Source organism: Achroia grisella, unplaced genomic scaffold (genome assembly GCF_030625045.1).
Source record: "Achroia grisella isolate CSIRO2021 unplaced genomic scaffold, CSIRO_AGI_Agris_v1 utg642, whole genome shotgun sequence".
NCBI classification, from domain to species: Eukaryota; Metazoa; Arthropoda; class Insecta; order Lepidoptera; family Pyralidae; genus Achroia; species Achroia grisella.
In genome coordinates, this window is record NW_026712979.1 from 1437917 (window position 1) to 1454736 (window position 16820).

The following is a 16820-nucleotide window of genomic DNA, read 5'->3' on the forward strand; positions in this document are numbered from 1 at the left end:
AATATTAATAAGTTCTAATACAAGAATTATACTAAGTAGAGATTTTAATGCACAAAAGATTTTATACTTCAAGTAATCTTTTACAGACACACTTCACGTATAGTTAAATGATGCATTGTCAATTAGCATAATACAAATAACAGCTTCATCTTGACGAGATATTTCTAGAAACTTCTAGGTAAATGAAAATTCTAGGTAGAGTTTTGGGGGGAATTTAATAGTTAACTGGCAACACTGGCCGCAGCTTACAGAGCCCAGTCGGCAACCCGTCGCGCTCCCATGATGTTGCGTTTATCTGTGCTCTTGATTTTACTATCGCATCGTATTAAAACCGTGCAGGTTTCCACAACCGCACCATCGTTAGCCGGCAGGCTCGATAGACTGTATGAAAAGTTGGAGAAAATTACGGTCGCACCTGTAAAGTCGCCTCAGGAGAAGCTATACGAGAAACTGGATAGGCTGAACTCTTTGATGCCGGATCGAGTGGATTGGAGTGATGAGGACGAGGAGTTGTTGTCTTCAATACAGATGTGGGGGATGTTAAGTGATGAACAGTTAGATGGGGTGGTGAAGGAGCTGCAGGGAGTGAGGGAGACGGATGATGAGAAGGCGAATGACGGGGAGTACGGTGATAGTGAGTGGAGTGATGAGGTGAGAGATTCGTAGTTTTATAAATAAGTAATATTAATATCATATATTGGAGTGGCCAATCGTTCTGTTTTGGATCCAGGGTACATATTCTGGATTTAGTTTCTATAGTCGATGTCTATAAAAACTAGGACGTCTTGGATGGTTGGATACAGCGATATGCTTTCCAAATTTTGTATTATTACTAGCTACAACCGCGACTTCGACCGCATAGAATTTAACTTTAATTTTCTAAAATAAAAGTGGCCTAAGTTACTCCTTATTACATCAGGTACCTGCCAAAAAAGTCCCGTCAAAATCAGTCCAACCATTTCAGAGATTAGCCGGAACAGACAAACAGAAAAATTAAAATTTGCTATTTTTTATTAATTATATTATGTTATTATATTATGCGTACGTATTTATATGCATGTAGTAAAAAACGGTTATTTCAATATTACAAACAGACAATCCAATTTTATTTATATGTTTAGATATTGATTATTATTGACGGCCTCGTTGGTGTAGTGGTTTAACACAGGCTTATTTACGAAGGTCGTGGGTCCGATTCCTCGCAGGGTACAAATAATATTTAGGCTACTTATCAGTATGATTGCTTGACTGGGTGTTAGTTTATTATATATGTATTTACAAAAAATATGTGTCCATATATGTTTATCAGTTGTTTAGTAACCATAACGCAAGCTCTGTTTAACTTGGGATGAGATGATGCTGTGGGAATGGTTCTGAGATATTATTCTTATTATTTCGAACTTTTAGATTATAACCAAATATAAATTAGAGTTAGTGTAATCGGGCAAAATAAAAAAATATCTTAATATCATGAAGAGAGTGGATTTTGTCTGACGAAAGTAAACTACAGTATCACTACAAAGATTTGAGAAATTCTTTCACTGTTCACAAGATACAGTATTCCTGAGTGAGTGAGTGACATACATAATTCCATATTAATACTAGCTGTCCCGGCAAACGTTGTTTTGCCTTAAAATAAAAAAAAATTAGGGGTGGACTACTCCTAACATTTAGGGGGATGAAAAATAGATGTTGGCCGAATCTCAGACCTACTCAATACGCTCACAAAATTTCATGAGAATCGGTCAAGCCGTTTCGGAGGAGTATGGGAACGAAAACTGTGACACGAGAATTTTATATATAAGATTTTTTATGCGAAAGAGTGACTGTTAGCCTGGATGTTTGTTACTATTTAACAATAAAACGTTTGAATGAAAATTGTATTAAAAAAAATATTGTTAGATAGATAGATAAGTTCTTTATTCAACAATTACAAACACATACCATACATGAGATACATTTTATAAATATCAATAGAGTTTACAAATTCAAAATGCAGGAATATAAATATTACAAAATAAACAATGGAGGTGGCTTTATGTGTCGCAATGATGAAGAGGCAGCCAACTCAGCATCAAGCTACAGATAAGTCTGCAGCGCTGATATTCTGTTGGCTCCTATAATTAAATACATACTTACATACATATATACGTGAATGTTTATATATTACACTTTGAGTTCTTAAACAATTATACAATTACAAAGTTTTTTTTTCGGACTACTCTAATACTGTTGGCCGTAGCTGGCCTTTACAGCTGCACCGGACGTTAGGGGGCGAGTGCAGATGGCACTCCAAACCCGCGGAAGGACTTATAGAGCGGCTGAAGGCCAACTCCTGCCCGACGGATACGACTTTAGTCTGAGGGCACCACTAGGGTCGAACCCCTACCTCGGCTCAGGCCGTCGTAATTTCGATCCCCGTTTGAATTGGACGGGGGATCGATCGGAGGGGGGAATTACAAAGCATGATACTATATGTATATATGTACAGATTGTATCAAAAGGATGGACAATTTGTGTTTTATCTTCAAAAGAAATCTAGAAAAGTTATTATCGTATTTGTGAGCTAAGTCAACTACCTGGGCAAAACCGATGGCTAACTGACGAGCCAGGTGACGGCTAACTTTGTGGTAAATGGCCTCGCTTATATACACGAACAGCACTGCATACATCACGTCATGTGATACCCATGATATACCACCCATGCCTTACCATTATGGAGGACTAAGTTGACATGCTTCTTGTCCTATAACTTCACTGCCTTAACTCGCTAACAATAAAACTGTAAGTAATATAATAATATCCTTCAACAATTCATAGAGCGCCATCTAGTCCCAAAGAAAGCAGGACTTGTTTTGTAGGTACTAGACAACTGATATAAATACTTAAATATTTTTTTTTTGTAAATACACACGTAATATACATAGGAGACACCCAGACCGATACAAACAATCATACTCATGAATAAAAATGTTTGCACTGTGCCAGGAATCGAACCCGCGATCATCGGAATATAAGACAGTGTCCTAAACCGCTAAACCTCAACGACCTTAATCTTCAAAATATCTGTATATTTCTATCGATTTCTATAATTTCCTATAGAACCATCAAAACCTCGCAAAAATAAAAAAAAAATCAAAATTCAAAATATCTTTATTAATGTAGGTCTATTACAGATTATTATGATATATCAAATCTACCGACAATTCGGAATGATATCGAGCGATGAGAAGAACTGACGAGAAACTCAGCTCGTATTCTTTTCAAATAAATGTTGTACATGTTTACAATAATACACAGTCATTAAAATTCCGATTTGAGAGAATAGAGTGACCACCAGCATATGCTATATAAAATACATATGTACATATATGTTTAAAAAAAATGTGTTTAAGTAAGTGTAATCAATCATTTGTGTAGTAGTGGTATAACATAAACTCTGCTTAGCTTGGGACTAGATGGCGCTGGTAAACTGTCCAGAGATAATAAAAATCTTAATTTTTATAATATAATATTGGTATTATTCATAGAGTTATGAACGATTTTTTTATTTCTTTCGTTTATTTGTGATTTTAATAAATTAATATTGGGCAGGAGACGTGAGTTTGTTGTGTTAACCACAGTCGTTGTGCAAACATAATAAAAATGTTTAATTTTTATAATAATTAAGACGACCTTGGTGGCATAGCGGTCCAGCACACCGCTTTATGTCCAATGGTCGCGGGTTCGATTCCTCGCGCGGCACAAACATTTGTATTCACGAGTATGATTGTTTGTATCGGTCTGGGTATTTTCTATGTATAATATGTATATAAAAAAATGTATCTATGAATTTGTATTAGTTGTCTAGTACCCATAACACAAGCTTTAGCTAGCTTAACTTGGGACTAGATGGCGCTGTGTGAATTGTCCTGAGATTATTATTATTATTATTATATTGGTGTTATTCATAGAGTTATGAAAGATATTTTAATTTCCTTAGTTTTTTTTAGTATTTGAATAAAGGAATATTTGGTAGGAGACGTGACTTTGTTGTGTTAACCTCAGTATTTGTCTTGGGATATTATAAAAACTTCGTTTTTATAATATAAAATTGTTATAACATTTATAGAGTTGTGAACAATTTTTTATTTACCGTAATTTTTTTAGGTATGTGTTTAACCAAAGTCTTTGTCCAAAGATAATAAAAAAACTTTAATTTATATATATATATATATTATATAAATTAAAGTTTTAAATAAATTAAACATTGGTATTATTCATATAGTTATGAACGATTTTTTATTTACCTTCGTTTTTGAAGTATCTTAATAAATGAATATTGCTTAGAAGACGTGACTTTGTTGTGTTCACTACAGTCTGCGTAAATCTTTACGTTATTGTGAAGAGATAACAACTAGAAGGGATGACGTGTCTTTTGGCCCGATACATATTCCGCGAATCTAGAATAGTGATGCGTAATTTGCATTAAATATCATAAAAGTCTTTGTTAAAGCGAGTGACACTGATAGTAAAAGTTCTGAATAATAACTATTCCATTGCTTTATATAACCCAGGAGAATTCACATAGCGCCATCTAGTACCAAGCTAAGCAGAGCTTGTGTTATGGGTACTAGACAACTGATATAAATACTTAGATATACATTTTTTAATACATACATACATAATATCATAAGGTTTCTTAAGGGTCGGCAACGCGCACGTGACATCCCTGGTGTTTCAGGCGTCCATAGGCTACGGTAACCATTTACCATCAGATGGGCCGTATGCCTTGCCACCATAGTAGTATAAAAAAAATATATATACATAGATAATACCCAGACCGATACAAAGAATAATAATAATGAATACAAATCGATTCCGCGAACATCGGAAGTAAAGTGGTGTGCTAAACTGCTAGATCATCGAGGCTGTCCAATACTTATAACTTAATTTAATAACTACTTTAATATGAACCCGCGATCTTTCATCTCTAGCTTTATAGGACGAGAATGGACATTATTCAGTACTAAACTGGAGGGGTATAACAAGCTCACGGAAGGGAGTTTGGAGTGTCTGAAGGCCAACTCTTCAATTTTTTTATGTGGACAAATATTCTCAAAGGTCAACTCCTACCTGCTGTGATAAATTCATGGTGAATTTACCATGATCGGCTAACTGAACTGACCTCATGTTCATCTTATCATCCGTCATTGTTGCCCCTTCAGCATAAACCGATATATCACTGGTCTTCTGCGCCCCTTTTTTTTTACTTGGAGAAAATTCCTCATGGAGACCCGCCGGCCCCGGGGGAAGCCCGCGGGTACTGTGAGACTCCTACTCACTAAAAACCCCAAGGTATCGCGGTAAAGCGCCTATAGCCGGAGTCGCGGGATCGAATATTAGTCCACCGCAACTCCGGCGGCGTCGACCCGCTTTAGTTTGCTGGCCCCTTCGCTTTTATTTTGGGGATTTCTGCGCCCCTAACTTAAGTTCTAAAATCTGGGGGAGAAAGGGGATCGTTAGTAATGTGGATTGATGATCTTATTTTTTTTTGTATATGATAATGAAACGGTGCACCCGCTTGCGCTAACGGTTTACGCTGGCGGGGCACCAGTGGAAGATAATAAGATGAGAATGAGGTCAGGTCAGTTAGTCCATCGTGATAAATTCATCTGGAATTTATCACGATGGTTTCCAGGGGGAACCGCGTGGAGGTCAACCTGACATGGTACATTACTAGCAATGGGGTTGAGAGTCCACATTACTAACAATTCCTTTCCCCCCCTGATGGTCTTATTGCTCGAAATGTACCACGTCAGGTTGACCTCCACGCGCTGGAAACCATCGTGATGAATTCCTGGTGAATTTGTCACGATGGGCTAACTGACCTGACCTCATGTTCATCTTATCATCCTCCACTGGTGCCCCGCCAGCGTAAACCGTTAGCGTAGGTGGGTGCATCATTCCATTATCATCCATAAAAAAAACTGGTGCCCCGTCGTATACGTTATACCGTTATCATTATCATCAAATAAAAAAATCTTTATAATAACCCTTTTATAACGGAAATAGTCAACTAATTAAAAAATAATTCACTTACATACTAGCTGTTCCCGCGATTTCACCCGCGTGAAATTTACAGCCTATATGCTATTCTGATGTATAAGCTATATTACTGTACAGTTTCATCAGAATCCGTTCAGTAGTTTTCGCGTGATAGAGTGACAAACATCCATCCATACTCATAAATTTTCGTGTTTATAATATTAATAAGATATAGCTAGTTACACAGACAGCGTCAAAGGATGTAGCTAGTATATCATGATATCATATTTGTGTGTGAAATTAACCCATTTTCTATGATAGTTTCCAAGAAAGCCAGATCAAACGTTATCAACGCAAATGTTGGTTAATTTTAACTCGACTAGGGGGGGTGCGGCGCGGGCCGCGGGGCGCGGGGCGGGGAAAATAAACACAAACAAAATGCGACGCCCGCCAACGGTTGGCTAACACACAACTGTCAATAATTAGTGTTCCATAGAATAGAAAATCATTTATTCAAACTCAATTTAAGCACTTTTGAATAGTCATAACATTTTTTTTAATCTACCGCTCATTCGGAATGCTGTCTCATCACAAGAAGAACAAGCAAGAAACTTGTGTGTTGCTCTTTTAAATAATTTATTCTTACTTACAATTTAAGTTTAAGTGTGTGAATACAAACCACCGATCAGCACTAATTCAATGAAATAATAAAATAGAAAAAAAACATTCAATATACAACAACTGGTTAAACAATTAATAAGAGAAAATAAGTCATAGTGATTAGAGCAGACCAGTCCACACAAGCAGCACCCGTTCACGAGTATGACGGATGAGCCAGCCACCACTGCGCTCGACCATATTTTAGGGAGCCCAATGACCCGGCCCACCACGCCGCCACAAGTCTGGACATTTTAGTGAGCATGACTACTCAAAACACCAGACCACGTCATAGAGAATACATAAATCATATATCTTATCAGTACATAGGATAAAACAAAGTCGCTGTCGCTGTCTGTCTGTCCCTATGTACGAGTATGCTTAAGTCTTTAAAACTACGCACCGGAAGAGGTTTCTTTTAATAGATAGAGTGATTCAAGAGGAAGGTTTATATGTATAATACATGTACACCTGGGCGAAACTGGAGCGACTAGCTAGTTAATATTATAAATGCGTAAGTTTGTGAGTATAGATAGAGGTTTGTTACTCTTTCATGACTACTACTACTGAACGGATTCTGTTGAAACTTTACAATGATATAGCTTATACATCAGAATATCTCAGGGGCTATGAATTACACGCCGGTGATAACAAAAATCATAATTTCTCTGTAGTAAAAGTAGCCTAATTCAAAGTCTCATATCATTAGCTATTTGTGAGTGAAAGTCCTGTCAAAATCGGTCCAGCCGTTTCAGAGATAGCAACGACAAACAGACAGCCAATTTTTTTCAATGAATTTTTCCATGTACGTATCGTATACTTTCATATATTTCAAATTTACTTCTCAGATACGGCTTATTCGATTTTGATGAAATTTTATATTTTTACACGGTAGGTCATAGAATTTTCAATTGTCTGTTGCATGTCAGAAATACCAAAATGTGCGGAACAAAACTTTATGATTTAAAATACCACACCTAATGTACCATATTTTTTTTTTATTACTGGCATCGTTGCTTCTGGGTCACAGCATATGAAAGCCGCGCCAATTTCGCCAGTTTCATGTATTTAATTTCATTTCATAGGTAGTTCTCTTTTTCTATTCCCCCAAGTGATAAGAACGTCCTGACCCAAAACTTTTATTTTTTATTATTTCTACAAAATTTTGGTTTTTATTTATTTTAGGTATGTGTCATTAAAAATACCAGCACTTCTAAATTTTTACCACCAACCCCTATTTTTAATACCAATATTAATTTATATGGTAAAACGTTCACCGAAACAGCTACTTTTATATATATTTATTTAGATAATATAAATTGTTAGTTGCTGTTTTAAAAGCTTCATCCAAAGCGGTTAATGGAGGCCGATCGTGTAAAACATTTATTGCAGTGTACTAAAAAGCATTTAAAGTTGAAGTAATCTCGAATAGCCATTGAATCAAGCCATAAAAAATTATGTATGTTACAATCATACATATTTACTCGTCTTGGTCCAAGGAGAATAGATTTGTCGGAGAGGATGTATATAAGCTCTCATGCGAAGGAGCCAATTATAGGACTCTGACACTATAGCCCCATCTGTGAGAAGTCCTGTAAAAAAGGATATAATGTCCATGTAAGGCTATTTTATAAGGACCATTATTAAAAAAAAGTCGGAGATTAAAGAAAGGCTGGGCTCCTTTTAAAATGCATTCATTTTGGAACCATGGAAGGCCATGCTCCTTTTACAATCAATTATTGAAAAGGCGTTTAAGGCCAATAATAAAAGAAGTCAATAGTAGCACAGATAACATAATATTACATAATAGTAGTATTTTTTTTTAATAATCGTAATAATCTTAGGACAATTCACACAGCGCAATATAGACCCAAGTTAAGCCAGCTAAAGCTTGTGTTATGGGTACTAGATAACTGACGCAAATACGTAGATATTTTTTTTAAATAAATACATACATATTATATATAGAAAACAACCAGACCGATACAAACAATCATACTCATGAATGCAAATATTTGCACCGTGCAAGGGATTGAACCCGCGACCATCGGAAGTAAAGCGGTGCATTAAACCGCTTACCACCGTGGTCGTCAATATCTATACACTGTATAAATACACTATATCCTATACTTTCCTTTCATACCTTAAGCCGTCAGACATTTTAAAAACATTGCATCTTGGCCGCAATAAAATAATAATGTTGTGAAAGCAATAAATTCCAATAATTTTTACATACATTTCTAGAAAATGGCGGCCGATGCGCATGCGCGTCGGCTCTGTCGTTTAGTGCGTCGTAAAATATATTATATTGCTGTTGAGAAGAGTCATAGACAATATAATGGCTGTCGCAGTATTAGAAAGCTTTTAAAGAAATACTGCAGGAATTTTCACGGAATAAATCATACGATCCATTGTGTAATCTTTAACAAACATCTAGGAATTTGAGTTATGTTTTGGCGGCAAAGATCGTTTGTTGCGCAAATTTTAAATTGTAAATGTTGAAATTTAATAATAAAATTTTGTATTACTTGATTAAGTTTAAATATCAGAGGGGTATCAAGACTTTAATCAAATGAAATGAAATCAAAAATTATTTATTCATGTAAGACATTTTAGCCGCTTATAAAAGTCAAGTTTTTTGTATTACCTAATATTTTATAGTTCATTTGAAATTCTCAACTGATCTATAAAATATTAATACAAAAAATATCGTTCAGATTCAATTGAGAAGAATCTTTGTATCAAGTGTACCTCGTAAGTATTAATAATAATATTTGTAAATAAAATTTTCATAAATGAATAAATGTACATTCTATTAGAATATTGTCAATTTTGTGAAAATCAAACTTTCGAACTCTAAAAATTACAGCCATATATATATATATATATATGTTCCGGCACGTATAATCTTGAAGCGATGTTTTATATTAACTTCCGAGATACCTTTATCTATATATTAAAATCGCGATGCGACCAAACGGTCCGTGTGTTAAAGACGAAACTGATGAAAAAAAGTGTTTTAATCATAAAAAACGTACCAGTAGAGTTTCTTGCCAGTTCTCAATTGAACAAATTGGACGATAGTGATAAAAATTTGACGTGAATATGACGCCGAAAGTTCTACGTTAATAAATCTTTTTTTTTAATATTTCATTTTGTATTTGATATTTCATATTGACTCGGTTGTTGGAATTGGCTATTTTTTTTTTTGCTGACCCTCGTAACTTCGTCTGTATCACACTTACTTATCATTTATCTTTATATATCGCCCAATTTACATAATATCCTTTTATATTATAGCCTATGTATTATTCTGATGTATAAGCTATATTACTGTAAAGTTTTATCAATATCCGTTTAGTAGTTTTTGCGTGAAAGTGTAACAAACATCCATCCATCCGTACATACAAACTTTCACGTTTATAATATTAGTAAGACGTTCTTTGTGTACACAGATAGGTTAAAGAAAGCTGGAAAAATATTCTGCATAACGCATAAATATTAATTGTTATATTCTGTAGAAACCTACTGTTTTATTAATTCACTAGCTGAGCCACGCAACTTCGTCTGCCTCACACATACTTGACATTATATTTCGCCTAAATTCTGATGCTATATTTCTGTAAAGTTTTATCACTATACGTTCAGTAGTTTTTACGCGAAATTGTAACAAAAGTTTGTTAGTATGGATGGATGATCTATACTCACAAACTTTCGCTATTTATAGGTAATATTAGTAAGAAATATATAATTCATTCATTCATAATATAAGAGGTACGCTCTTGTCGGTGGAGCTCTTACCACTTTCCGCGATCTTCCATAATGCTCTTTAATTCTTGATACGACATGACTCCCATTTTGTCCTCAATTTGTTTGATGTAGCTATTCCTTGGTCTTCCCCTCCCCCTCTTTCCTTCTATTTTCCCCTCAATAATAATTTTCATGAAATCATCGTGCCGTATCAAGTGTCCTAACATTTTTCCTCGTCTGTAGAAGAAATATATATATATGTTTAATTTGTTTTTCTCGTTTTAGAATCATAATTAAATGCTGTCTACAAATGTAAATTTGTTTACAAGTCGCTACCCAGCCATAAATATCACTGTCTTTATGTCCAAATCTACAAAATTATCTAAATCAGAGAGCGCATAAACATTGTACCTTTCGAAAGGTACCTGTGAACAATTGTACCGGGACATATTTAGCTCAACTATGCAGTAAAACTACAAATACTTAGTCACGAATTCTACAGAGCTATTTGGCTCGTTCTCGCGGCGAGGATATTTTATTTTTTCATTTTTATGGAACTGGCAAACTAGTGATTGCCCATCTGCAGCACTGGCGACTATGTGGACGGACTGTATTTTTTCCATTTGCATATATTATTTTAAAGTTTATTTTTAATGTACAATTAAAAGCGAAGTACCGACCATTAAATTCAAAGTAAAAATATTTTTAGGTCATATTCTGCCTTTAGATTTTAGCAATAGCTGTTTAAGGCATATGAGATGCAACAGTAATTATAATAAATAAATAACTGAACAAATTAATAAATGGAATATTCAAATGTGTAATATTTTCTTTGTAAAAAATATAATGAAGAATTTATAAATGATAATAATATTTTTGTAGAAAATATCTAACTTAAAATTCATAGCGCTGACAATGTTATCTGATTGAACAGAGATTAAGTGCGTAGCGGTTTCTTGTTGTTAATTAAATGTAAGTAAATCAATATTTATTTAAAAGAGCAACACCCAATTTACTTGCTTATTCTTCTTCTGATGAATCGGCATTCCGAATAAGCGGTATCAAAAAGCTTGACTATTCAAAAGTGGTTATATTAAGTTTACTTGAATAAAGATTATTTATATTTCTAATTAACACAGCGCCATCTAGTACCACGGTAAGCAGGTCTTGTGATATGGGTACTAGACCAATGATGTACATACTTACATATATTTTTTGTAAATATATACATAATGTACATAGAAAACACCCAGACCAATACAAACAATCATACTCATGAATACAAATGTTTACACCGTGCGAGGAATCGAATCGCGACTATGGGAAGTAAAGTGGTAAAGTGAGGTAAAAAATTATTTTTATGTAGTTACTAGCTGCCCCAGCAAACGTTGTGTTGCCATATAAATAAATTTGCTATTAAAACATAGGGGTTGGTGATAGATAACCCTTGTCACTTAGGGGTATGAAAAATAGATAGTAGCCGATTCTCAGACCTACTGAATATGCATATTAAATTTCATAAAAATGCGTCTAGCCATTTCGGAGGAGTATGGTAACTAACATTGTGACACGAGAATTTTATATATAAGACTAGATGTCCCGGAAAACGTTTTGCCTTAAAATAAAAAAAAAAATTAGGGGTGGACTACCCGTAACATTTAGGGGGATGAAAAATAGATGTTGGCCGATTCTCAGACCTACTCAATACGCTCACAAAATTTCATGAGAATCGGTCAGGCCGTTTCGGAGGTGTATGGGAACGAAAACTGTGACACGAGAATTTTATATATAAAAGATATTAAATTTTATCTGCAACCGGACTCGACTTGAACATATTTTTTTAATGGGATTCAGTAGTCGAGTATTGAATTATACATCTGCCTGGATTGAAGTGGCAGCGCCAGTTAAAAATAAAAAAAGTCCGTGATTATTCCAAATTACACGCATCCAAGTTCCCCATAAAATGCCAGACAAGTGCGAATGAAATTTTGAAGTGATGGTTCCGTATTTATATTATGTTTTACTGCTCTATTTTATTCTATAAAACAACTCTCCTAAAATATAACAGCTTTAGTAACAACTGTTCCAAGCTATAACCGTTTTAGGAAATGAAACGAAATGATATTTATTCGGTAGATGTTAAAGAAAACTAAAACACACATTTAATGAAAAAAAAAACTCAAAACTTTGCAACAATTACAAAAAAAAGTACAGTAGTAGAGTAACTTATACCGGTTTATTATTATATAATACTAGCTGTCCCGGCAAACGTTGTTTTGCCTTAAAATAAAATAAAAAATTAGGGGTGGACTACCCCTAACATTTAGGGGGATGAAAAATAGATGTTGGCCGATTCTCAGACCTACTCAATACACTCACAAAATTTCATGAGAATCGGTCAAGCCGTTTCGGAGGAATATGGGAACGAAAACTGTGACACGACAATTTTATATATGTTGACTTTAATTTTAATTTTTTTAATTGACCCTGGATGTATTCACACAGCGCCATCTAGTCACAAGTTAAGCAGAGCTAGTATTATGGGTACTAAACGACTGATAGAAAACCTTTTTTGACATTACATCATCATATTGACGACCCCGGTGGTCTAGCGGTCAAGCACACCGCTTCACGACCGATGGTCGCGGGTTCTATTCCTCGCACGGCACAAACATTTGTATTTATGAGTATCATTGTTTGTATCGGTCTGGGTGTTTTCTATGTATATTATGTATGTATTTACAAAAAAATATCTATGTATATGTATCAGTTATCTAGTACCATTAACACAAGCTTTAGCTAGCTCGACTTAGGTCTAGATGACACTGTGAATTGTCCTGAGATTATTATTATTATTATTACATAGTACAAAGTAAAGTCGCTCTCGCTATCTGTCCGTCCCTATGTATGCTTAAATCTTTAAAACTACGCAACGGATTTTGAAGCGGTGTTTTTTAATAGATAATGATTTAAGAGGAAGGTTTATATATATAATACATGTACACCCGTGCGAAGCCGGGGCGAGTAGCTAGTATATAATATACATATAAAATACCCAGACTAATACAAACAATCATAATCATAAATACAAATATTGGCACAAGGAATCGAACCTCTGATCATCGGAAGTAAGGCAGTGCGATACGTCACTGAGGCTATCAAAATAAAACTACTAGGATGAACAATAAAAATAATTTACATCAATATTTTTTATTACCTTTAACCAAAGGTTTGATTGATAAAGATAAAAAAAATACAGTTGATCTGTGGACTTCGAATGACGGTTGCAATTTAATGTCAAGTGAACCGTCACCTTGTTTGACAATCGTATTATATAAAAAAATTACTACTCCATGTTTTATACCAGGGATGAGCAACACAACGTGTCAGTGTGAGCCGCCATTTCTAAAATTTTATATTTATTTAGGCATTCCCAAAGGCATTCAAAATTTTTAGAAAATTAATTATAATGAAAAGGTAGTCTTATCATACTAAACACAAAACATTATTTACAGTATTAGTTGAAGTTTGAAGACAGAAAACTGACTGTTTGTTATAAATACTGATCCCGGGAACCATAATTTCACAGCACGTCTTGTTTTGTGCATTGTAATGATGAACCTCACACATCGCCAGGCTCTCAGGGTTGCCAACTGTAAAACATTTGTGGTAACACCGTCAGTTCAGTCTTGTTCCCGCTAAAACAGTTATTTCTAAAGTGGTCTATATCGACCCCCAGGGGTCTATGACAAACTGCAAGGGATCTACAACAGCCATCATCTTGTTGTTTTTAACACTAAACTATATTACAGTTAGAAATTTACAAAAAACAATACCAGGTAAGAATGGGGGACCAATACCGAAAAATATGACAAGGGTCTACGACACAAAAAGGTTTGGGAACCTCTGCGCTAATATCTGTCAGTTTCTGACTGTTAGCGATATGATTAGGGGCTTTATTTATATGCCAGTCTTGGTTGTATACAAGTAGTTTATCAAAATAAAAATAAATTTTAGACATATATAGTTATATGTAACATATATAGTTATAGTTATATTCTGGAAAGATAAAATAAGGAATGAAGAAGTGCTTGAGAGGATTAAAGAAAAGAGACAGATCATAGATTGTTCAAAATCTACCCGGTATCATCGTAAGCACAGATTATTATGTTAGAGTCCGTTAGTTTGTGTTCCCGCGCTTTGCCTTCCCCTCCCTCACCTAGTAACAAACGGACCGTACAGCGGCCTTGACGCGCGCGCGCATTGTGTTGTGAATTAAAATAAATTAGAACTGTGAAACCTACTGTGTTAAGCCTGCTGTGAAGCTGGAAAGCTAGCGAAGATACCTTCGAGACCCTGAAGCCCAGGAAGTCCGCGGAACCATACAGGTACGTGACAGACATAGTAAATTCCCAAACATTTTGGTAGCAGAGTAGTTTCCCAAACATAGATATTATTGAGAATAGGCGGGGAAAAATGTTGGGGCACTTAATACGACACGACAAACTAATTAACAACATTATAGAAGGAAAAATAGATGGAAAGACCAAGACACAGCTATATCAAGCAAGTTAAAGAAAAAGGAGTCGTGTCGTATCAACAGCTAAAAGGACTGATGGAAGATCGTGGAAGGTGGTGGGAGCTCCACCGACAAGAGCACGGCTCTTAAATTATGAATGAATGAATAGTTATATAGAAGAGTATAAAATAATCAGCAATAAGTAGTACAATAGTTGAAGAATGTCTGTAGAAGAATTAATTTTTGTAGATAGTTTTTCCCGCGCAAATGCAAAGCGCCACAGATGCACAATATGCAAGGCGCGTAGCCGCAGTAGGATGACGAGCGCGTCATGGCAGTATGTGCGATGTTAAATACTATGAGTATTAACACTGACAGATGATTTCTCTGAGACTGAATAGGCAAAGATGTAAAGTCGGTGACTAGTAGAAATAGAAATAGAAATAATCTTTATTCAAATAAACTCATTACAAACACTTTTGAATAGTCATATTTTGATTCTACCACTCATTCGGAATGCAGATTCATCACAAGAAGAATGAGCAAGAAACTTGTGTGTTGCTCTTTTTAATAGATGTTTTTTTTATTATATAAATAATTACAGTATAACAAGTAAGAGGCATGCGATAATCAACATAGAAGTCGCTACGCACTCATTATTAATGTAATCAGATAATATTGTCAGTGCTATGGATTTAAAGTTTTTCTATAAAAACATTATTATCGTTAACGAATTCTTCAATTTTATAGTAAGCTTTTTTGCAAAGGAACTGTTTTATTTCACATTTAAATCTTTTTTCTGGCAGAGTCTTACTAATATTATAAACCCGAAAGTTTATGAGTATAAATGGATAGATATTCGTTACTCTTTCACGCAATATTTACTGAATGGATTTTAATTATTCAGAATAACACATAGGTTATAAATTTTCGGATGAAACTGTGGGCATACATGTCCTAACTCCCATCGTTATTTAACTTCGTACGAAGAAATAAAAAATCTGATTGAATATTATATTTTAGCTCTATTTGGCTGTTTAACCTCATACATAATAATAATTATAAGTAAATTAGAATTGAGCATAGTGGAATATTTTGTAATATATAAGAAATATATTAAAAAACTTGAAGAACAGTATTTGATATTTCATTAATTTTATACATATTTTAGCTGAGCCCGCGAACTCTGTTTCGCCTCAGAATTAAATAATATGTCATAGATTTTTTTAAATTTAGTAAATTAATAATGTACCTGAAATCATTCATAAATAAATAATAATTGTTAAAGGTGGGTGGTACTGTAAGCGTACACCGATAGCGCAACGCTGTATTGAAAGGAGATCAAACGTAAAATCACATAAATAAAAAAGAAACTGTATGAAACATTTCCCCTCGTAAAAAAAATATCGTACAGACTTGTACGATAATGAAACTTGCCTCGTACCAAAGTCAACATCTCGTATTCCCCTACGGTTGGCACCCCTGATTCCTGGACACATCTATATTCATGTGCCCGTAGGTAGCTCGTAAGAATACAATGGCGGTGGGCACTGGCAGTCCAAGTTTGTGGCAGGAATATATTTGTATCAAAATTCAGTACAATTGTTGTTTAATGAGAAATTATATCGAAATGTAACTGGAGAGTTTGAAACCCAATTACATACAATTTACATTATGTGTAACTGGTAACATTGTGACGGCCTCGGTGGTCTAGCGGTTTAGGTAGTCTAACGATGGTCACAAGTTCGATTCCTTGCACGGTACAAACATTTGTATTCATGAGTAGGTATAATTGTTTGTATCGGTCTGGGTGTTTTCTATATATATTATTTATATGTTTACAAAAAAACCTAGGTATTTATAGACC

The 16820-nt window shown here is 34.7% G+C and overlaps 1 protein-coding gene across 1 annotated transcript in view; it reads left to right on the plus strand.

Annotated features, from left to right (window-relative positions):
* The first annotated feature begins 261 nt into the window (after positions 1 to 261).
* Positions 262 to 16820, plus strand: part of LOC131849436 (uncharacterized) — a 28323-nt gene continuing 11764 nt past the window's right edge. Inside the window, exon 1 of the mRNA XM_059199514.1 lies at positions 262 to 651. Within this exon, the coding sequence (XP_059055497.1) occupies positions 280 to 651 (372 nt within the window). The 5' untranslated portion in view covers positions 262 to 279. The remainder of the gene's footprint in view (positions 652 to 16820) is intronic.